General features: G+C 38.2%; 1 protein-coding gene across 2 annotated transcripts; it reads left to right on the forward strand.

Annotated features, from left to right (window-relative positions):
* The first annotated feature begins 1,418 nt into the window (after nucleotides 1-1,418).
* LINC4 (crowded nuclei-like protein) lies at nucleotides 1,419-22,152 on the forward strand. 2 transcript variants are annotated; one of them, XR_016045157.1, is made up of 9 exons: nucleotides 1,419-1,965; nucleotides 8,065-8,274; nucleotides 15,783-16,036; nucleotides 16,884-17,154; nucleotides 17,733-17,816; nucleotides 18,005-19,938; nucleotides 20,059-20,380; nucleotides 21,521-21,786; nucleotides 21,865-22,152. XR_016045157.1 is itself a non-coding variant. In XM_011629251.3 (8 exons), the coding sequence occupies exons 1-8, from the start codon at nucleotides 1,765-1,767 to the stop codon at nucleotides 21,686-21,688; spliced, it is 3,444 nt and encodes a 1,147-aa protein (XP_011627553.2). In that variant the 5' UTR covers nucleotides 1,419-1,764; the 3' UTR covers nucleotides 21,689-22,152. The 2 variants fall into 2 exon arrangements, 1 of the variants encoding a protein (XP_011627553.2); XM_011629251.3 differs by having other exon boundaries at nucleotides 21,521-22,152.
* Nucleotides 22,153-23,216: the final 1,064 nt, after the last annotated feature.

The raw sequence follows: 23,216 nt of genomic DNA on the forward strand, positions 1-23,216 counted from the left end.
CCTAAATCCGGACAAGATTGGCAAATCGGCATTTTAGACAGCGATCGGACCTATTCTCTAGTGTGACAATAAGTCCAAATAATAATTAATAATAATTTTAACTTTGTAAAAAAATAAAAAATAAAATGAAAGGAAAATATGCGATTCAGTCGATCCGAGTCCCCTGGTTCTGAGTGCTAAATCTCGATATGATTCGGTGAATTTGACTTACTAATTCCAATGATTTAAAAATTGGAATCCAACAGGCTAGGGTGAACCAGAATTAGATTGGGCTACGATTGACAAAGCAGTTGTAAAAATGGAAAATTATAAATACTTTCCCCCACATTTTTTGACTGTAATTAAAATTCTGTCGATTGACACAAAATGTGTTAGACTAGCTTAACTGTGCTAGACCAACTTAAAGAGAGTGAGTGGGAAATGCGGGTGTTTTGGTTATAGGACCTGCACTACAAAATGTGACATGAAGGTTGGGCTAAGGCCCTGATTTAACTTTTTTTTCTCCTTAGATTTTTCTTCATTTGATTTTAGCCCGGTCCTAACCGATAGGGGTCGCAATGGACCTGAACCCTACATGGGACCCACCCGATATACCCGACACGGGTCGAGTATGGGTTTAGCATTTGGATCGGGCCAAAACTTGGACCCGAATACTATATGGGTCCGGGTCCAGTTGGATTCGACCCATACCCGTAGACTATTAGAGATAAAATACTTTACTTTAAACCCTATTCATTTGGGTATATTAAGGATGGTATATAATTAGAAGTAATAGTCATTTTTAACAAATAAGTGAAAAATCATACGGTTTGAAATCTAATAGTGGGTGATTGTGACCATGTTACCAATAATACAGTATATGATGGCAAAAAGAGGGGCACAATTAAAAACAAAAAAAATTGTTGATAGTGGGGTGGCAATCGACCCAAGTCCCAATGGGGTAGGCTCGAGCCCCGATGTATATGTGTATGGGTATGGGTCTAATTTTTTAACCCAATGGATCAAGCTCAGGTCTAAAACCTGGATTCGAATCCATTCTGATCTAGATCCGGATCCAGCCGAACCTGACAACCCATGCCTAACCCATTGCCACCCCTACTAACCGAGCGAAGCAGCCCAGGCCCCGCTCATTGCCACCCTTAGTTCAGTTGCTGCTTTTTATTTTTTCTCCTTTTAAGTTCAAGCTTTAAACAAGAGCGTGGGGTTATTATTTTGTTTGGACTTTGGAGTATTACAGTGAAAGAAAAGCTAGAGTTAAATAAAGTTGAATGGAAGGAGAGAGAGAGTTGAGAAATTGGGTTATCTTTTTCCTTTTTTTGTGTGTTTTAGAGAGAGAGAGAGAGAGAGGGAGTAAAATGTAAGTACAGGGGAGTTGAGGGCTTATTGGAAATTGGGTTCTTCTCGCTAAAGTGGAAGCATGCCTTACAGTGAGAAAAAGAGAGCAATTTCTTTTATATTCACATCCTTGGCCCACTTCCCAAACTGAGGCAGCTCAGGTGTATGCAGTGCAGAGGGTTTTTTTTTTCCACTCTCTCTCTTCTGCGAAGTTGAGAGAGAGCTATACTGCTGTGGTCTAGAGAGAGAAAGCGACTGAACTTTACAGTTTAGAGAGAGAGTGCTGTGAAGGTTTCCCGTTACCGGGCGGGCGGTTAGCACGGTGGAAGCTAGCTGTGTTAGGGTTTTACAGGGCGAATAATTCTAGGGTTTGAAACCCTTGAGAGCTGATTCAAAGCAACTTTCGAGATTGAGAAACCTGGCCTCAAGATGCTGAGTCCACGCAAAAAGGAGAATTCGGGTACTCTGAAGTCTCCTGGTTCTAGGGTTTCTTTGCAAGGATCTCCATCCATTGTCAATGGGGATGAGGCTTTGTGGACAAGGCTTCGAGAAGTTGGGCTCGATGAGGAAACACTAAAGCAGAGGGACAAAGCTGCCCTAATTTCTTACATCACCAAGCTTGAATCTGAAGTGAGATCACTTTCTCCTCTTCCGTTTACTCTTTTAATTTCGAGTTTAACTGTCTTCTAATTATGATAGTGGATGGAATTTCTGCTTTGTTGTTTTTGGCTCTGAATTTTGTCTGCCATTTATCATTGGGCTTATTCTGTATTTCCGCTGGGGTAAGTCACATGGAACTTGAATTCAATTCTTTGATTCTGGCTTCAAAGACGTATTATTTAGTAATTTTGGTGTTTGTTTCTTCAATTTCTAATGTGGCTTTAGCCATCATTGAAAAACTAATGGGGACAATTGTGTTTATGTTCACTAATTCTCGTGGAGTTTAAAATGAGTTTGTTATTTCTTTTGTAATTTTTTGGGATGACTAGCTGTCAAAATGAAGACAACTAACGGTTTTCAAAGACGATTCTGGGAGCTTCTGGTTGCTTACCATCTTGAAGCACTGGCTCGCTTCCAATTTATGAAAATAAGTGCCCTATTGCTGACAATCAATGTTGCCCTTGATATCTTGTTATTTGTGATTGTATTCAATTCCTAACTATAACAAACCAATTTTAACCAATCCCCTCTCTTTTTCCATATGGGCCATATTAATAGGATTTTGTACTTTGTAATTTTGGAATTGTATAGGTTGATTTTACCATATCAGCATGCTTCACTGCACGAAACATGTCAGATCCCCAACTTTCCATCATTTAGGGGAACCCAGCCTACCCAATAGCCTTGCCCTTTGGTTGGCTAGTCTTTGTAGATCAATCCCTCTAAGTGACATTCTCTATAACTGCTAGATTCAGTTCCCCAACATCTATTCATGGTAGAATTTCTTAGGAAATCTCTTAAGGACAATGTTGGGTGATGCTGTCTTGCGACAAACTTCTCTTGAGCTTCCTCTCATTCCAAAGCAGGGACTTTTGCTTATGTGATATTATTTGGGTCACTAGAAGGAATGGGACAATTGGATCTTAGGAATGCTATCACATTTGGACTTTTTCATCCTAGGAGTGCAATCACAATTGGATCTCTTGGAGCCCATTACCTCATTAGAGAGTCAAGGATGGCAAAGAATATTTAGCTTTAGATTTTTGGACCATATAAACATTGGTTGCTACTTTAGGATGGATCTGTTACACCTAAATTTGGGAGAAGAGCAAAATGTTTTTAGATTCCTTTGGGAATGTTCAATCAACTATGGCTGGAACATTTTTCAGATCGGCATGAGAGTTGTGTGGGAGACATTTTAAGGTATCTCTTTGATTTTTATGACTTCGAGATGATACAAGTGACCATCTTATTGACCAAAATGTGAATTCTCTTCAACAGGTTATTAACTTGGTTAGCATTATTAGGTGGGCATGGAGATTGGCCAGCTTTCTGAAGGCTATCATTTAGAGTTGTAGCTTAGATGGTGTCTCATTGTACCGTGTCCTAGGAGGAGCTACTAATGCAACTTGGGGGTCAGCAATGACATTGGATGCTCATTTGCTTGGGGATTCTCTCCCTATTTTTGGCCAATTGTGCATCCTCCTATCATTTTCTTTTTTCTCCTTATCTTATCCCTTTTTCTACTTGTGTAAATATTTTTTATTTTTTTTGAGAATGTGTAAATATTTTTTTATGGTCTAAGTTGAATTTGAGCTATGGCCTACAACTTAGCAATAGCAAACTCTTACTTTGGAAAGCGAGATGAACATTTAATAACCTATAAAAGTGGGTCATATAAAAGCCAGATAGACTTCTTCTTTGTTAAGAAGGTCGATTGACTATTATGTAGAGATTGTAAGGTTATCCTAGGAGAGTTTAACAAGGCAACATGGGCTTGTGGTGATGGACGTCTACATAAAGAGATGGAAGAGAAGTGGTGAAATTAATAGGTGTCTAAGAACTAGATGGTGGAATTTAAAAAATGAGAAAATAGACTTATTTAGGGATTATTAGTTAAAGAAGGAAAATGAACTCTGAATATGAGGTCAATGCTATGTGGAATGAGATGATTGACTGTATTAAGAAAGTGGCAAAGAAGAGAAACTAGAGCGAAAAGAAATTCCGATAATGAAACTTGGTGGTGGAGTGATGAGGTTCAAAAGGGCATTGGCAAAAAATGATCATGTTATAAGACTTGGGAATGTTATAGAAATGATAAAAACTTAGAAGAATATAAAAATGCTGAGAAAAACACTAAGCAAATAGTATGCAAGGCTATAAGCAAGGCTAAACTTAAGGCATATGATCATCTATATAGTAAACTGGGAACAAGAAAAGGTGAAAAATATGTCTAGGGATCTAGACCATATTAAATGCATTAAGAGTGAGGATCAAAAGGTCTTGTGAAGGATGAAGAGGTCAACAAAAGGTGGAGAGTTTATTTTAAAAAATTATTAAATGACGAACACAATGAAAGCACAACGGTAGAAGGAACCATTGCGATAAATGAGGGCGGAGGTCTTAGATACATTCATAGGATTAGGATATCGAAAGTGAAAGAAGCTTTGAAAAGCATGAAGATAGGAAAGGTTTTAGGACCATATGGTATCCCGATAAAGGTTTAGAAGTGCATGGGGGAGATCGGCATTGAATGGCTGACCAAGCTATTCAATAAGGTGTTGACAACAAAGAAAATGCCAGACAAATAGAGGAAAAGTATTGTGGTACTTATTTACAAGAACAAAAGAGGCATACAAAATTGTGCGAACTATCTAGGGATTAAACTTATGAGCCATATTAAGAAGTTGTGGGGGAGAGTTCTTAAGCAACGACTAAGGCATGAAACAAGTGTATTAGAAAACTGATTCGATTTTATGCCAAGGAGGTCAACAATTGAGGCTATTATCCTACTTAGGAAACTGACTGAGAAGTTTAAGGTGAGGGCAAAAGACCTCCACATAGTCTTTAATGATATAGAGAAAGCTTATGATAGAGGACCTTGAGGTTTAAGTTGGTGGGTGTTGTAAAAGAAAAGAGTTTTCAAATACTATATCGACTTGGTGAAAAATATGTAAGAGGGAACGCTAACTAGTGTGCGAGCAACTAGTGGAGAGGCGAATGAGTTTTTAGTGACGATAAGTCTACATTTGGGTTCGCCTTGAGTCCATACCTCTTTGTCTTAGTTGTGGACGACTTAACAAGGTACCTACAAGATGAGGTACTATTCTGTATATTGTTTATGGATGACATAGTTTTGATTTGTGAGACGCAAAGTACCGTCAACACAAAGTTAAAACTTTGTAGGTTACTCTAGAATCTAGAGGTTTTATAGTTAGTTGGACTAAGAGAGAATATATGGAATGCAAGTTTAGTAAGAATAGGAGTAGAGACGAAGAAGTAGTTAAGATTGACGGCCAAGAAATACCAAAAAGAACACACTTTCGATATCTTGGGTCGATAATTTAGGAAAATGGAGAGATTGAGGAATATGCTGTACACAAAATTAGAGTTGTGTGGGCGAGGTGGAGATGTGCAGCCGGAGTTTTATGTGATCGCCAAATACCAATGAAGCTGAAGGGGAAGGTTTATAGGACAGCTGTGAGACCAATTTTGCTTTATGGGGCAGAATATTGGGTGGTTAAGAAACAACATACCCATAAGACGAGTGTAGCTTAGATGAGGATGTTGAGATGGATGAGTGACAAGAAATGAAGGGATAGAATTTGAAATGAATACATTCATCAGAACTTAGGTGCGGTTCCAATAGGTGATAAGACGAGAGAAAGTAGACTTAGGTGGGTTAGCCATGTGCAGTGTGGACCCAATATATCACTTGTTAGGAAGTGCAAGTTGGTTTAAGTGGAAGGCTCAAAAAAGGCAAGGGGTAGGCTCAAAAAGGGCAAGGGGTAAGCTCAAAAGGATATGGTGGAAGTAGTGAGAAAAATATATGATAACAGGTGACTTATGGCCTCACTGAGGGTATGACCCTTGATAGAGCAGCATGTCGAACTAGGATTTGTGTAGTCGACCCTAGATAGTTGGGAAAAGCCTATGATGATGATGATGAGATAAGTGGAATTTGAATGTAGTTATATACGTATACAAAATTTAAAAAAAGGCCCATGAATATTCTGGCCCATAGATTGGGTACTCGAGGGCAACAAAGAGAAAAGGGGAAAAGAAAGACGAGAAAAAAAAGAAGAAGAAAACAAGGTCACAACAACCCACGTTCTGGGTGCTTCAACCAAAAAATCTCCAAAATCATTACAACTAGCTCAGGTACAAAAAAAAGCGGGAAGCATCCATAAAGGAAACAAAATTTCTGAAGCTTAATAAAATGCTGTATAGTATTGTTCTTCTTGTATGTCTGAGTAAAACTTGATGTATAGTATTTCATCTCATAATGGATATTTATATTAAAATGAAATGATATGCAAGAGTGGGTGTGATCTATTGTGTTAGAACTTTAAAATATATGGAAGAATGCTAGTGAATGATGATGTTGGAAAAGATGCATTACAAATGAATAAAAAAAGGTGTTGGAAAAGATGCATATTCTTTTTGAGGTAAAGACTTTGTGGTCTTCAACATTCTTTTCTTATTGGCTAGTTTTGTATAGGGGTAGCTGTGTCTTACCTGGAATTGCATTGTTGTTCTGTTTTCGGAAGAGGAAAATTGCAGATGGCTAATCAGCTTTACCATAGGGACTCTTGTCTTCTAATCAGGCTTGGGTGTATGTCCTTTGCTTTTTGGTGGTTGGATGTGAGGTTCTAAGTGGGCAGAGCATTTGATATGTTATTGGCTTGTGCATTTGCATGGGTACAAAGTAAGAAGATGATCCATGTTTTTTTATTTTTTTATTTGATAATTTGATCCATGTAACGTTTTTTGAAAGTTAATATTAAGATTTCAGTTTCTTCTGGGAACTATCTTAGGTTTTTAATTTTGGGTTCGCCATTATGAAGGGCTGCATTGGACTGTTGCAGGTCTTGTATTAATGGTTGTGACATGACCTTGGAGCCTTCTGTTCTATGTAGGGTGTGGGTACCCATAAAATATTGGAATAAATAAAACACTAGATCCTTGCAACTCTTTAGTGATTCTTTGTACCTCGTGAATATATTTTGCTTAATATTCCCCTTGCACCTTGGGAATATCTTTTGCTTAATGTTCCCGTTGCAAAATTTGGCCGGATGGAGAAGAATTGACATGTTAGATCAAAAGTGGGGATGGAGAGGAAACTAAATAGAGAGGAAAGTAGAGGGGGAGGGAGGGTCGAAAGTGGGGATAGAGTGGACAGTTAATGGAGAGGAAAGTAGAGGAAATTTGGCCAAATGGAGAAGCATTGGCATGTTAGGTTGAAAGTGGGGAGGGAGGGAGTGGGGAATGGTGGGGGGAGATGGAGAGGGAGGCAGGGAGAGAGATTGCATTCCTTTTTTCTTATTTCGAGAGAGGAGGGAGGGATTTTGAGGGGAGAAGGGAGATGGCATTCCTTATTTTTTTTTTTTGTGGGAGGGAGGGAGGGAGGGAGGGAAGGAGATGGCGTTCTTTTTTCCTTAGTTTGAGGGAGGGAGGTAGGTAGGGAGGGAGATGGTGTTCCTTTTTTTCTTCTTTTTGCTATTACAATTATGAACAAGCAAACAATACAAGTCTATCCATCTATCGTTTGGATAACCAATGATGTGTAGTCAGGGATTACAGTTGTTTCTTCTATTTGCTTTTCTGCTATGAACCTAATGTTACCCCAGAAATGGATTGGTTAGTTTTGCATTACTTATTGTTAGACCAACTTTCCAGTATAGCAAGAATCTTTGACCAAACTTACCCTATCTAACTTGATTGTTCCATTTTTGACTTCATCCTAACTCCTTACCATTTGAGTGTTATCATTTTGAACATTGAACCACACGGTTTTATCATTTTGAGCAACCCAACTATTTCTTACTCGGCTGGAAATAACTGTGCTATTTTTTAGCATCATGCATCAGGCATTTAATTCATTCATAATCGTGATTTCAAAGTAAGAATATCCAACTTTTGTTCTTATGTCATACAATCATTTTCCTGAAAGTATGGTTGCTTCTTCTATTCCGTTTATTCCTTTGGAAACATCTAGCAGTTTTGCCTTTTATTCTTCTTGAAATGATCAGTCATTGTTGCTTATCTAGTATAAATTTCTGGGTGCAGATGTTCGATTACCAATATCACATGGGCCTTCTTATTTTAGAAAAAAAGGAGTGGACATCCAAGTATGAGCAAATTAAAGCTTCTGCTGATTCTGCTGAAGATAAGTATAAACGTGATCAGGCTGCACTGTTATCTGCTCTGGCTGAAGCAGAGCAGCGTGAAGAGAATCTGCAAAGGGCTTTAGGCGTCGAGAAAGAATGTGTTGCAAGTGTAAGATTATTTGGCTAGATATTTTATATCTCAATAATTAAAAATTCTCTCTTCTGGTTTCCTCTAACAATTGTTTCTGGGCCATAATGTTTTTTTTGATGGTTTTCTTATATATGGTGTATGCTTTATATGTGTTTTTTCGGTTGCAGTTTGCACGTTTATATCCATGCATGCATATAATCTCATTTTTGGTTTCTTTGAACTTCCTAATTGATAATGGTTGTTCGGTAGACACTGTGCATATCGTTTTGAGCAATTAAACTTATTTATAATTTTCATGGTACTACTCAAAGAAGGAATGTCATATCTTCCTTCAGATTGTAAGCTGGAGCAGTTTGGTCTATTACATCTTAGGACTTATTAATAAAATGGCGTGAGTGTTAAGAAGATTCCTGCTGCAACTTCCCACTCAATGGAAGGTAGAATTTGGATGCCAAGTGGATCGTGTAGGCCTATATCTTAGAACTCCCTTTATTTTTTATTCTTGATCTTGTGTTTCATCCTACTAATGAATATATATATATATATATATATATATATATATATATATATATATATATATATATATATATATATATATATATATATATATATGGAGAGAGAGAGAGAGAGCAAAAAAAATCTAGTGTCTCCATTCTTCGGAAGGTTCTATAGCAGCTGTCACTTCTTCGAAATTCTAGGACATCAAGAACATTAATCATATGGAATGGAGAGAAGAGAGAGCAAGAAATGTTGACTAATACAACTTCTTGGTCCATTTTGGAATTGTGATTGAGATTAGTTATTGTATATTGACATCCTAGAAAAGTCAGGATATTGAAATAACAAAGCATATTTCTTGTGAGAAGATTAATGTGTATCTTCACAGATGGTAGACATTACACATTTCATGTAACTTTGCTAATCACTGGTCAAACTCGATACGGGAAAAGCTTTTGATCACATTGATTGGGCCTTCTTAGATGAGGAGCCCCTCAGGTTGGGTTTTAGAGCAAATGGAGGTCGTAGATACAGGGTTGTATGATTGGATCCAATGTTTGAGAATTTGGATTCAGCTGCCTTGGTTGGCACCTAGTTTCCTAGGCGGCCTAAGATAGAGGAGGGGGTTCTGGTTTTGGGCCTTGAAGAGAGAGGAGAGGAAGACAATTCTGGCATGACATCTTGACGGCTGCAACTAGGTGTACTTGAGGGTTGTTGGACTGAGCTGGACGTAGCAGGGTTTTGTCATTTCAAAGTCCCTCGGGTCCCAGAGTTTGATTAACGGACTGTGTCCTTGGAAAGTCAGTGAGAAAATTCTACAGAAGATGGAGAGGAGAGACAAAGGCACTTATAGGTTGGGGCAGAGAAAAAAAGAAGGGGTTAGAAAGAGAGAGATAGATGGATGATATGGACATGTTTTGCACAGCAAGGTTCACAACTATACTCATGTAAATCTTTCCTCTCTTTAATTTAATTCCTTTTCCAACCATATTTTGTCAAGAATCAACATAAATTGGAAAAATCTCCCTTCAACATCTATATGGGGCAGGGATGTAAGTGCTAGGGTTTACTCTCAAATGTAAAATTCGTGGGATTGAGTTGATAGGTAGAGTGAACATTTTCCCAAAAAGATAAAAGGGAGTGATATGCACAACTGTCAAGACTCCCTTCAAAATTCGAAACTCTTGGGATGGAGGCATGTGATAGGTGGCAGCTATAGCAGACTGGAAAAAAAACAAAAGTGTACACAACGACTTGATAAAAAAACCTCATTCTTCTTCAAGGGCTGGCCAAGGCACCCTCTTAAGCGGTGCCTTGGCGGAAAATGTCAATACCCTTTTTATGAGAGCATTAGGTGCCCTCCTAGTGCCTGGTGCAGTATAGGGTCTTGGCCCCCTAGATTGCGAGCTGCCTGAATATTTTAGCATTGGCTTTTTCCCATATTCTCACTTCTCAACCCTTATCAATGGCATTTCCAAAGGCGATTTTCCATCCTCCAGGTTTCTGAGGCAGGGGTACCATCTGGCCCCTCCTGTTCGCTGTTATTGCCAAGGTTTTCAGTCACTCTACTGATGGGATGTTTCAATAGAGACAACTAAGTGGTTTCAATCCGTGCAACATTGGGCTCGTTATCTAACATCTGTGACATGCTGTTGACACCCATGTATCCTGCAATACAAAACCCCCCAACAAGTCGACACCTTATGGGTGTACGTAAGATGTTCCGAAGTTTGCACCTTCATGAAAATTATTTGGGAAAGACCAAGATCATGGGGGTAGCACTTGATAACAAAACCACTTGTGACCTGGTCTATAGATTTGACTGCAGAGTTGATTCCCTGCCATCTAAGCGTCTGGATTTTAGGTAAATGATGCAGGGAAATGATGGAGGGAAAAGGTATATTTATTTTTTAATTTCTATTCAATTTTAAAGGGTGTATACTTTGATTTTAGTCTTAGGATTTATTTTTAGGATTTTTAATTTTTTAGGAATTCTAGGGTTTTATAGTTTTTTATTTATTGCATCAGTACTATTCACAAGTACTATTCACGAGTACTGTTCACAAGTGTAAAATTGTTATTACTAATTTTAAGTTTTAAGTTAGCATATATAGGTCATTTTAATCATTATATAGACATTTGTAATGTTTTTGAAGCTGGAATTATAATATATAAGAGGTGTGTGGGGCCTTGAGAGGGTTAATTCCACATGATGGTGAAAAAGTAAAAAACTTGGGCTTTTGGAACCCTAGCTTGGGATATGGAGAAGAAACCCTAAGTTTTGTTTGAATTGTGATTGCGTCTGGCTTTGCTCCTTGTTGTTTTCATTGTTCCCCCAAATTTCCCTTCATGGAAGGTACAGTTGCATTGTACGAGTTACTGTAGCACCAATTGTTTTGGTGCCTTAAGTCAACAATAAAGCGGGGAAGTTACCGTGGGGGTCTAGGGTTTGCTGATTTTAGCCAAATTTTTGCGAAAACAACTTAGATCTTGCTCATTTCAACAGTTTTTGTTGATTATTTGCCTAGGGTTTGTGATTTCGGCGATCCCATTGGAATCAGAGAAGTGTAGTGAAAGCATGGTCGATTCACAATCTGCAAATTGTAGTCCTGATTCCTCAATTGTACATATCAGGCTCCGTTTCTTGAGGAAATATTTTTACCACGAATAATCTTTGAGCCAACAAATAAGAAGAAGGTTGAAGAAGGTGGTTTTGACGCTGAATTCATCTTAGCACACTTCAAAACTCAAGGACGCGTTTTCTCTATCCAAAAGAGAATGATGGAGGGCAAAATTATACTTTTTTTTTAATTTCTATTCAATTTTATAAGATGTATACTTTGATTTTAATTTTCAGATTTATTTTTAGTTTTTTAGGAATTCTAGGGTTTTTATAGTTTTTTTATTTATTTCATGAGTACTATTCACAAGTATTATTTACGAGTACTGTTTATGGGTACTGTTCACAAGGGTAAGCTTCATTACTAATTTAAGTTTAAGTTAAAATATATAGGTCACATTAATCATTGTATAGATATTTGTAATGTCTTTGAACATTGAATTATAATATATAAGAGGTATGTGTAGTCTTGAGAGGGTAAATTCCACATGATTTTTAGAAATTGAAAAAGCGAAAAGCTTAGGCTTTTGGAACCTTAGCTTGGGGTATGGAGAAGAAACCCTAGGTTTACAGGATAGATAAAGTGTTAGGCTAAGGCAAGGGTTGGAAACCTAGGGTTTCTTCTCCATGCTCCAAGCTAGGGCTCCAAAACCTAAGCTTTTTTAAAAATCATGTGGAATTGACCCTCTCAGGGCCCCACACACCTCTTATATATTATAATTCAATGTTCAAAGACATTATAAGTGTCTATACAATGATTAAAATGACCCATATATCCTAACTTACACTTAAATTTAACTATGACAGTTTTACCCCTTCGAATAGTACCCGTGAACAATATTCATGAATAGTGCTCATGAAATAAATAAAAAAACTATAAAAGTCTAGAACTCCTAAAAAACTAAAAAATAAATCCTAAACTAAAATCAAAGTATACATCCTTTAAAATTGAATAGAAATTAAAAAATAAGTATAATTTTGTCCTCCACTAGTAAACCACATAAATAACTGTGTGATGCGACTGTAGAAAGATATGACTGGATGTTGTCTGTGGGAAAAGCAGATTCCTATACTTCAGAGGCACAACTCACTCATCAAGGTAACCTGTCAAGTGTACCAGTTTATCAGATGTCATTGTTTCATAGCCTCTCGGCTCGAGAAGCTGATGAGGAACTTCTTGTGGTCTAGGGCTGGCCATACAAGTTTGATATTGTTGTATGGGACAAGGTGAGTAAGCCAAAACAGAGGTTAGCCTGGGTATTCAGAGTCTCATGTACTGCAGTGTTGTATTTTTGGCCAATTGGTGGTGGTGAATCACTAGCTAGGAGAGGCAGTTGTGCCAGCTTTTTGTCCAGCACTCTTATAGGCTTGATGAGTCAGGTTGTTTCCCTGAGGGCGTTGCCCACGGTAGGCCTTCTGGTGTTAGGCGTTCCCCTGTGGTTACGACAATTTCACAGAATTGTGCGGTTTAGTGTCAGATTTGGCAATAAAGTTAGATTATGGAGCGATCTATGGATTGAGGAATCCACGTTACAAGGGTGATACCTTGACCTATACTGTCTGGGAACCATGGTCACCCAATCTTTTGAGGTATTTGGTAGGAATAGAGTTTGGAACTGCACATTCAGGAGGTCCCTTCGAGACCTGGAGTTCCCAGGGTTCTCTGCCTTCTCAAATATTCTCCATTCGTATCTCCTTCAGTCTGGTGTGACAAGCTTGTTTGGGCCCCAGCAAGCTCTGGCCAATTTTCTCTCTTCCTTCTACCAGGCTTTACAGATTGCACCAACACCCCCCAGTCAGTTGTTCGCGAACCAAGCCTGCTAAAGCCTATCCCACCCAATATCTTGTCTTTCAACTAACCACACTTTCCTGAAAAGCACTTGCATGGGATCAGCTCCAAAAAAGAGGTGAATTTCCCAAATGGTGCATCATGTGTGAAGCCACCGATGAAACCAACGGCCATCTGTTCCTTCAATGTGCAGACATGGGGTCCTTGTGGTCTGGTCTTCTTCAATCTTTTGACTAGAACTGGGTCATGCCCCAGTTGATCAAGCAACTGTTTTGTGCCTTCTATCTCCTCCACAGCCATTCACTGGACTGTTGTTGTGGCTTGACTCAGGTTCAGATGTTTAGAAAGGAACATCCACATTTTTGAAGGAAAGGATGCCTCCATCAAGAACCTGATTTTCATTTTGTGAGTGAAGGATACCAAAGCATTCAAGGCTAATGCTACACCTGATGTTGATAATAACTGGACGGCAAGATTATAAGCCAGACCATGTTCCATATCAAGATCCTCCCTTTGGAGACTGCCTGTTTGAGGGTGCATCAAGCTTAACGTTGATGGTCACTCCCTCGGGAACCGTGGTGCTGTGGGTTTCTGGGAATATTCAACTCTCAGGGGATACCCTTTCTGTCCTTCTTGGGATATGTTAGCATTGTCAACTCAACAACTGCAGAGACAATCCCTCTCCTTGAAGTGCTTAAGAGAGCTTTGAGCCTTCATGGGGCAACTCTCTCGTGACATGGAGATTCAAAGAATGTCATTTCGTGCCTCAAAGTCCACTCAGTGCTCGTGGCACCTGGAACATCTGTTTGATAATATTTTTAACCTTTGCATGCATATACGAGTCTCATTTCGTCATACCTGGTGGGAGGCCAATGCCATCACTGATGTGCTAGCTAAAGATGGTGGTGCAAATGGGAATGCAAGGTACAACTAGCAGCATTTTAAGCCTGCTCCTCTTTCTGGTTTTTTCCCTTTTTTTGGTTGTTTTCTTCGATGTACATCTTTGGCTTTACCCGAGCTTCCGACATCTGGGATGCCTCTTTTTGTGCCTTGTACATTTTACTTTTGTATAAAAAAACAAAACATCAATTTTTTCTTTTCCTTTGTTTTTAAAAGCAAGTCATTGAATATACATCAGTCATAACCACAAGAATGATGGTTGCACATAACCATCTGACATAATGCTCAAATAGCTCCTGATTTTTGGTGGTAATGGACCAAGTTGTGAAATGACTCAATGAGAGGGCACATGGCGTACATTTATTTCACATAGCTTAGGAGACAAATCTTGTAAACCATGGGTCTGATTGGGTATTTGTTGTTTTTGAATAACTAAGTTTGTTTCCTCCATTAAAAAATGAGAAAAAGTTCAGTCGCTCCTTTTATCTGGTAAAATGAGCAGAGTGTAACCAGTGGAATCAACATTGCAGGTTTCTGCTATCAGGAAATTTCCTTGCAGTTGGAGTTCCTTTTAGATATATGGCTTGGTTTGATGACTTTTTTCTGTCCTGTGGTGAGATACTCTCATGTCCAGGGATGCCTTTGGAAGCTGGCATGGTTCATTAATGTAGACTCCATGAAGTTGTTTTATATGCTTGACTTATATCAATGTAACATGGAAGTAGTGTTTTTAAATACTGAATCAGCAATTGAACTGGCCCTTGACTGTTTTGGTCTGGAGCGGTGGGATCGGGCGAAACAATAATAAAATAAGAAAAAGGGTAGAAATTGGGCGATCCAGAGGTTCGTAGACCTGGATTGCACACCACTGGACCCAATCCGAATCGCGCGATTCCCATTTGGATTTTTGGGTTTATTGCATGGAAGTCTTACTTGCACTGTGCAGATGATAATGCCTTTCTATGTAAAATTGCTTTATGCTTTATCGTTCATCAATCGGGTCGGGGGTCAAAACGAACTGGGGTCGGGTCCGGGTCCACCATGGAACCTATTGGGTCATGTCAGGTCCCGGTTGAACCAACCGCTAAAAAATATATAAAAAAATAAATTGAAATTTTTATTTATTAATTTCTACACCCGTGTCCGGATCCTAATGACTTGGACCCATCGCCTGTTGGGATTGGGTTCGACCAGGACCTTACCCAAACCATTGCCATCCCTATCTTTTCTAGCAGTTTAAATATATTTTATTTGAGAAGGGGCATCCATACGCTGAGGCAGAGATTCCCAGGACAAAAATCTCAATTATTGATATGTGGACCTTAAAGTGTGTATCTTATCTCTCTCTCTCTCTCTCTCTCTCTCTCACACACACACACACACACACACACACACACACACACACACCTGTACAAAAAAAAAAAAAAGAAAAAAAAAACATGCATCTCTTGCAACTGGGAGTATGTTAATGAATTGTTGTGTGCCTACTTTTTCCTGGAAGTTTTGGTAGTTTATCCAATGATTCATATGTATTTCTGTTTTATGTTTTATTTAAAATCGAAATCAGCATCCTATTGTCATTTAAAACTGTCCTTGCTGCAGGGACTCATTAACTCTCATATTTTTATGCTGCTTGGGAAACCTTTAAGGTATTAATATTGTTAGGCATCAACTAGTCTGATGGTTAATGCTGATATTGTTGTAAATCTTCATAATCAGATTGAGAAGGCTTTACATGAAATGCGTGCTGAATGTGCTGAAACCAAGGTTGCAGCTGAGACTAAACTAGCTGAAGTTCGTTGCCTTGTGGAGGATGCTCAGAAGAAGCTTCTTGCTGTTGAAACAAAGCAGCATACAGTGGAGGCTTTGCAAACTGAGACTAGTTGGCAACATGCTGTTGCTGAACGAAAGCTAAAGGAAGTTGAAGCCCGTGAAGATGAACTTAGAAGACAACAAGTGTCTCTAAAGTCTGAGTATGTGTCATTTTCTACTTTTTTCCTTACATGAGCCATACTATCTATTGAACATTGGTCAAAATAACCCCAAGTATGAGCCCCTTAGTTTTAATTGTTAAAAATGTTTGCTATCCTTTTGAGATAACCTTGCGGATTTAAGTTCAATATTATGCATTCTGGAACTTGTGAACAATCTGCTGCAGTGTTACTTGTGTTATGGTTGGTATTGTTTTCTTTATAATGGGAATCCTAAGCATTCCTTTTCTTTTTGCATAGGTTTTTTGGTTTTGCGCAATGGTGACGCTTACATTCCTGTGTTATTTGTTTCTTGATCCCAGTTTCTTGGCATAAGATCTACATTTCGGGTTCTTTTTTCTTGACTTTAGAGTTAAAGTTATGTCCATAATGGCCAGGTTCCATTACCATTACCTGATGGTGGTTGTTTGTCATAAGAACAAGTTTTGTGGGAAAATAATGAAAATTTGAGAAAAAAATAAAAGAAGGGGAATAAATATAGTGGGGAAAATGGAAATTAAGAATGGAATTATTTTGAATAATACTCCTTTTGATGATTTTGAATAATACTCCTACATTGGGTGGTTTATGTTTTCCTCACACATTGGCCACAAATAACATAATTTGTTGGGACCGTGATTGTAATAACGAATGTTTTTTTCATGTAGTTCCAGTAATTTTGAAATTGATCTTGTTGGCAAGCTTGTTAAATATGAAGCACATGCTTTATTTCATTCATAGATGACAGTCTCCTCGGAATTTTAACTTAAATCTATAAATGTTAGTCCACTGCTATGAATTAAGTTCTGACCACACATTTACTCATGTTGTCATTATGATACTGCTAAAGGATGGAGGCTAAAGAGAAGGATCTACTCAATGAGAAGGAAAGTCTTCGTGAGTTGGAGAAAGTTATACAGCAAGGTCAGGAAAAGTTGTTTGAAGGGCAAACCTTGCTTAATCAACGGGAACAGTGCATTAAGGAAAGGTCTGACAGATTGAGTCGGCTTGAAAAGGAAGTGCAGGCTGCAACTGTTAAACTGCAAGAAGACCTTGATATCCTGAAAGAGGAGAAGGCCAATCTCTGCTTGACCTCGGTTGCTTTGACAACGAGGGAGGAGGTATTTAATCTTTTGATGACTTTGTTTTAAGGAAAAAAGTTTATACAGAGATGAGGCTCTAAACAATCAAATTAGAGCCCACCTTAGAAATTTCACTAGAAGAGGTTGTTTTGATGCTCAAATATCCTCAAATTGATCATTTCGATATCAAAATGCATGGACATGAGAAAAAAATAGATTTCAAGTTTTGGAAATAGTGCATCTTGTAACGCATTTTTGGACCATCAAATTTCAAGATTTTCAAATTTTCTTAGATCTGCTCGATCTACACTATTTTTGAAGCTTTAAAATTTATAATTAAAGTTGAAAATATATTTTAAGGCTATCACAAATATTTCTAGTATTGAAACCACATTTCTCGACACTATTTGAAGGTGTGCTTTACTTTGATTGTTTAGACCCTCTGCTCTATACAAACTGCACCCTTGTTTTAATGCATAGGAGCCCCTCCCTTTTCTTGCTAAGAATAGAAGAATCTTTGGTTTTATCTGTAACTGGCACTTGGTTCTTCACGTTTTGTTGCTTGGATTTTATTTCTATGTGAAGTATTCACTTGATTTTCTCCATGGATGTTACAGGCAATTGTACAAAGGGAAGTTTCAATTGACAAGAAAGAGCAGGAGTTGCTTCTTCTGCAAGAGAAGCTGACAAGCAGGGAGCAGGTGAGTTTGTTAACTGTGAAATTCTTTTTTTTCTACTACGCATTTAATTTGAACCATTCTCAATTTAGCTTGCTTGTGTATGTTTATCCCATTACCTCTGTCTATCACTTCCCTTGTAGTTTTGAACCTTGAATTGAAACAACATTTGCTCACTTCCCTTTTTGTTATTACTATATGAAAATTTGCAGGATGAGATTCGAAGACTTACAATAGAACATCAAACTGCAATTGAGTTGAGAGAATCACAATTTGAGGAGGAACTCCATGAGAAACACAAATCCTTTGAAGCTGACTTGGGACTTCAAAGACACGCACTGGACTTGCGGGATGCTGAACTTAAACACCAAGAGGATCTGATGCATAAAGATAAACATGAATTGGATCTTCAGTTATCAGAACTGGAAGAGAAACGGAAGGAACTAGAGACAGGATTAAAATCACTTGTTGAGAAGGAGCAAAGTTTAGATGCTCGGGAAAAGAAAATAGAAATGGAAAGGAATTGCCTTGAAAAGGAAAATCAAGAGCTGGACGTTATTAAGAAAGAGCTTGATGTGTATAGGAATTCTTTGGAGAATGAAAGAAAGCAAATTCTTGAAGAGCAGCGGAAATTGGAGGTCATGAATAATGATAGAAAGGATTTGCTTGCTCTAGAAACCAAACTAAAAGAAGAAGTTGATAATTTGAGAGCTGAGAAGGTGAAAATCTTGGCTGAAGCAGATAATTTGGCAACAGAGAAGGAAAAGTTTGAGAAGGAATGGGAACAAATAGATGAAAAAAGAGAACAATTACAAAAAGAAGCTGAATGGGTTGCTGAAGAAAGAATGGAATTAAGCAAATTCCTTAAAACTGAACATGAAATATTAAATTTAGAGAAGGATTCACTTAGGGAACAGGCCAAACGTGATGCAGATTCCCTTTGCCGTGAAAGGGAAGCCTTCTTAAGTGAGATGGAGCATGGACATTCAGAGTGGTTCACCAGAATTCAACGGGAGCGAGCTGATTTTGTTCATGACATTGAGATGCAGAAGAGGGAGTTTCAAAAGGGTGTTGACAAGAGGAATGAAGAAATTCAAAGATACTTGAGAGAAAGGGATGACACATTTCAGCTTGAAAGGTTGAGAGAATTCCAATATATCGACGCTCAAAAGGAACTTGTTCGCAAAGAACTGGAAGGAATTTCACTGGAAATGAAGAAACTTGAAAATGAGAGGAAGAATATTGCTCTTGACCGTGAACAAAGAGACAAAGAATGGTCTGAGTTAAAAAAAGACATTGAAGAACTTCAAGTACAAAGGGAGAAACTAAAAGAACAGAGAGAGCTGCTGCATCAAGATAGAGAAGATATTTTGAAGAGAATTGAAGATCTTAAGAAACTAGAGGATTTGAAGGTGCCTAGTGAAACTTTGATGCTTCCAGAGATGCAATCGACTGGATTGAATCTTAATGAAGTGAAAACTCCTGCTAATTATCTCGTTGGGCCATGTGCTACCAAGGCAGCAGTTGAGGTGCATGCAGATGAGTGCAACGAAAATGCAAATATTGGTGCCAAAAGTGAGTTGCTTGAACAGAAAGAATCTGATAGTGATGTGCCTACCCCAAAGTCTTGGCTAAAAAGATGCGCTGAGAAGTTGTTCAACACGTCTCTTGAGAAAATCGTTGTCGCTAGTAACAATAACTATGAAACCCATTTTTCACGGCATAAAGAAACTGGTCAAGGCCCCTTATCGTTTTCTTTGAGGCAAAAGTCTCACAGAACTGATGCAAGAAGAGTCAAAACTTTTAGCCTGTCGCGCTCTACAAGGCCAGTTCCAGATGAGAAGAACGCCGTACTTGAAGGGCCTTTGGTGAGAGAGGAGAAAGATCATCTGCAAGAGTTCGATGCTGAAACAAACGTGAGTGCAAAGAATGGAAGTTGTAATATCAAGTCCTCTGTTTTTGATTCAGAGAGAGCACAAACAAGTGCTAATAACGGTGGTGAATGTGAATTTTTGTACGGAAGAAAGAGGAGTCGTGGATATACATCTATTGAGGATGCTGATGCCCAGTTTAGTAGGAAGCAGAGTAAAAGGCAGCAACAAGCACCCACAGCTGAACACCCAAGGATGGGGACTTCTGCAGAACTGTATGGCTTTTCTTCTCTCTTTATGTTTATGGATTTAAGATCTGGTTTGATTCAGTTGGTTTATCCCAATACATGATCTTTATATGTGCATTATCATGATTTCATGTCTTATGTTGGCAGCTTGGTTCATTCTCCAGTGGTACACCCGGAGGGTGCGAATGGCTTGAAGCCCTGCAGTCACATACCAGATGTCAGAGAAGTGGTTGATGGAGGCCCTTCAAATGGACCAGCTAAAGTTCGAGGTGAAGAGGGAGAAGCCAGTGGCATTGTCTTAGAAGGATTGAATAATTCATCAAAGAAAGATGCACTAGAGTCACAAACAAGTGATATCGAAGGTGAAAAGGCTTATGAAGTTGCAACTCAACCCCATGATAATGGTGTACTTGCTGCAAAGTTTGATGAGCAAATTGGAGCAAATTCATCATCACCAGAGGTTACAGGGGTAACTCCTATACTCGCATTCACTTTTAATTTATCACAGTGAGGCGTATGATGTAAGATTCTAAAATGAACATTTTGTGGGTGTCTTTCATTCAGATCCTTTGTTATTTAAATTAAAGTTCTTTCTTTAGCTTGTCAAAAATACCACCTCCTCTCCAATTTTATTTGAGGAACTGTGATGAAGCGATCTAGTTTAATACCATCATAGTGGACATTTGTGATGCCTGCGTTGTTCATTTTTGCAATTGAAGCAATTAAAGTGCTTTTAACAAACATCTCTTTGTGGCACAGATTTGCATGTGCTGACGGAAATTTAATAGATGTGCCCAGTGGAGCTGTTGCCCTTCCATTCTAAACATTTGGAACCCCTTGATGATGTCTTTTTCTTTTAACTATGGGAAAGTTTTTGTTTTTGGGGGATGCATGAGACCTCCTTGGCTTTTGATGGATTTAGGATCTGAAACACATCCTAACTCATTGCAAATGCATTCCCTCCTTAGATTCATGAATTTGAAGCTCCAAAAATAGTGCAGATCTGATGAACTGTGAAGAATTAAAATAAGAGATTGTCCACAAGGAGACCATTTATCTTATGTACATGGAAGTCACAATCACTTTTGTTCCTTAAATTTCAAAATGGGTGGTTGTAAGAGTGTCATTGAAAACACAGTTAAAAAAAAAAAAAAATTCTCAGACTTCATGATTCACTCCAAACCATCCAATGTGACATCTAATGAGTAGGAATGATTGTGACCTCCATGTACAAAAGATAAATGGTCTTTTGTAGATAATCCCGTAAAATAAACCATTAAATAAAAAAAAGTTGAACGATGACTATTTTTATTTTACAGATTCATGACCATAGTGGTCGAGATTATAGATCTGTGCTATCCTGGATCCACCTGTGTCTCTAAGATGAATTCTGGAAGCATATGCACTAGGATAGGTGTGTCAGCCATTGCACCTAAACGGCATCTTTTTAACTTTTTGGTATTGCATATTGACTTTATTAATTATATATACACGAAAATATTTTTATAAAATGTCCTAGAATATCTTCATAAATACTGAATATATATAAATCTCATGCCTTTCCGCCCTCATCACTTCTCTGAACATTATGCATTTTGGTTGTTCTCAGTCTTCAGGTGGAATTGAAGAGCTTGGAGAAGACGAGAAAGAAAACGGTTATGGTGATGTTGACAATGGTGGTGGTGGTGGTGATGATGACAACGACGATGATGATGAGGTAGAAGTTGAAGAGCACAGGACACTAAAAGGGAAGCTGTGGAATTTTCTGATTACATGAAATATTATGGTCAGCCATTTGGTCTAAAGCATAGACCAGAGGGAAATCTGCATAGACCATGAAGTCTTCTTAGAGATTGGAATTGAAGGTGCTGGAAGGTATTTCTCATATTTTGTGGGGTTTTTAGTTCTCTTTTGTGTGTTGGTCGAGGCTAACATTCCATTCGCTCCAAACAGTGTATGAAGAGAGTTAGAGATCCTGTACAAGTTCTACTAGATTCAGGTGCATTCCATTTTGTCTACTGGTGAATTTGTGCTTCTACTGTGTATAGTAATTGCACATAACTCTTGAGATCTCCAAGAAGATTTTTTTCCTTTCAAGAGTTCTCTTGTTCTGCAAGGGTGGTTTGTTTGGTGAGGGTGAATGATTGGGGTGTTGTGTAGTTTGGGTTTCTAGAACTTGATACATTGTAACACACTGATTGCTGATGCACATAATAGTTGATTACAGCCAGTTTCTTTTGATGTGGCCATTTGTTTATGTTCTATTGTGATGGAAGATGAACTTCGATGCAAGTTGTACCGATTCCAATGGAGATATAAAGCAACTTATATAAGAAGGTAGAACTCTCCAATAATACATATAGATATAATCAAGTTTTATTGTCTGTTTAAGATCTTTAGAGGCTTTCTATTTGAGTTACACACCTTAGGTCTCCAATCTGGATATGGGTCACTTTTTATGCTGTTTATTCATGCATCAGGTGCCTGGGAAAGCAAGTTCTGAAAGTTTTGACCTTAGAATATAATTTGTGCTTTCCTTTACAGTGAAAAAGTTATCTTGCATTATTGTTTATAGCCATCACTAGCCATACTCACCTCTTTATCTTTCCCAGTCTTTGGAAATCACTCAGTTTCAAATGAAAATCTTGAATATTTCCCCCAAAGTAACAGGACACCGCTATATGGGTCCAGGCTGGTTCGGGTGGAGGTTGGTTCAAGCCTATACTGTGACCCAGCAGTGGTCATGACCTGGTCCCAACAAGGCCTGATTGCACCAAGCCCGGGGCGGTGCAGTCTATTATCTATTATTATATACAAAGCAGCAGTTGCTTCGTGCAACAATAGGTAGGCTTGCTACTAGGTGGGTTTGGATATTGGTAAAATTAGATGGAAAAAAATAAAGTTTTTCTGTTTTAGGTTTTCATCTTCCTTAGGGTGTATGGTCACCCGGTAAAAATCTTTCTAAATAGCAGAAGTTCTATCTTTTTTCTTGATAATACTCGTCTGGTATTTGTAGAGTGAAAATTTTAAGATAAAAAATTAATTGTTTGGTCATTATAAGAGGAGATAAATACACAATGTACTCCAACATGAGGACGTCGGATGTTTCTCCCTCATTTTTCAATTCTCTTCACTAAAACCCGAGAAATTGTTATTCACCATTGTAAATAAACAATAATAGCTAACAGTTTTATCTTTTTCTAAAGTGTACAACTCGTTATGCGTTTGAATTAAGGTTCTTTATTAGTTTGCATGTTCCCAAGGTATATGCTCCTTGGGGTACAAGCCTTTCTAAATCGTAAAAA

This window comes from Amborella trichopoda, chromosome 12 (assembly GCF_054954075.1).
Source record: "Amborella trichopoda isolate Santa Cruz 75 chromosome 12, AtrichopodaSantaCruz75HAP2 v2.0, whole genome shotgun sequence".
Lineage (NCBI taxonomy): Eukaryota > Viridiplantae > Streptophyta > Magnoliopsida > Amborellales > Amborellaceae > Amborella > Amborella trichopoda.

Coding starts and splice junctions, on each gene's coding strand:
- LINC4 (XM_011629251.3), top strand. CDS start 1,765: ATGCTGAGTCCACGCAAAAAGGAGAATTCGGGTACTCTGAAGTCTCCT. Junction 17,817..18,004: donor AGCTGACAAGCAGGGAGCAG/GTGAGTTTGTTA, acceptor GAAAATTTGCAG/GATGAGATTCGAAGACTTAC. Junction 19,939..20,058: donor ATGGGGACTTCTGCAGAACT/GTATGGCTTTTC, acceptor TTATGTTGGCAG/CTTGGTTCATTCTCCAGTGG.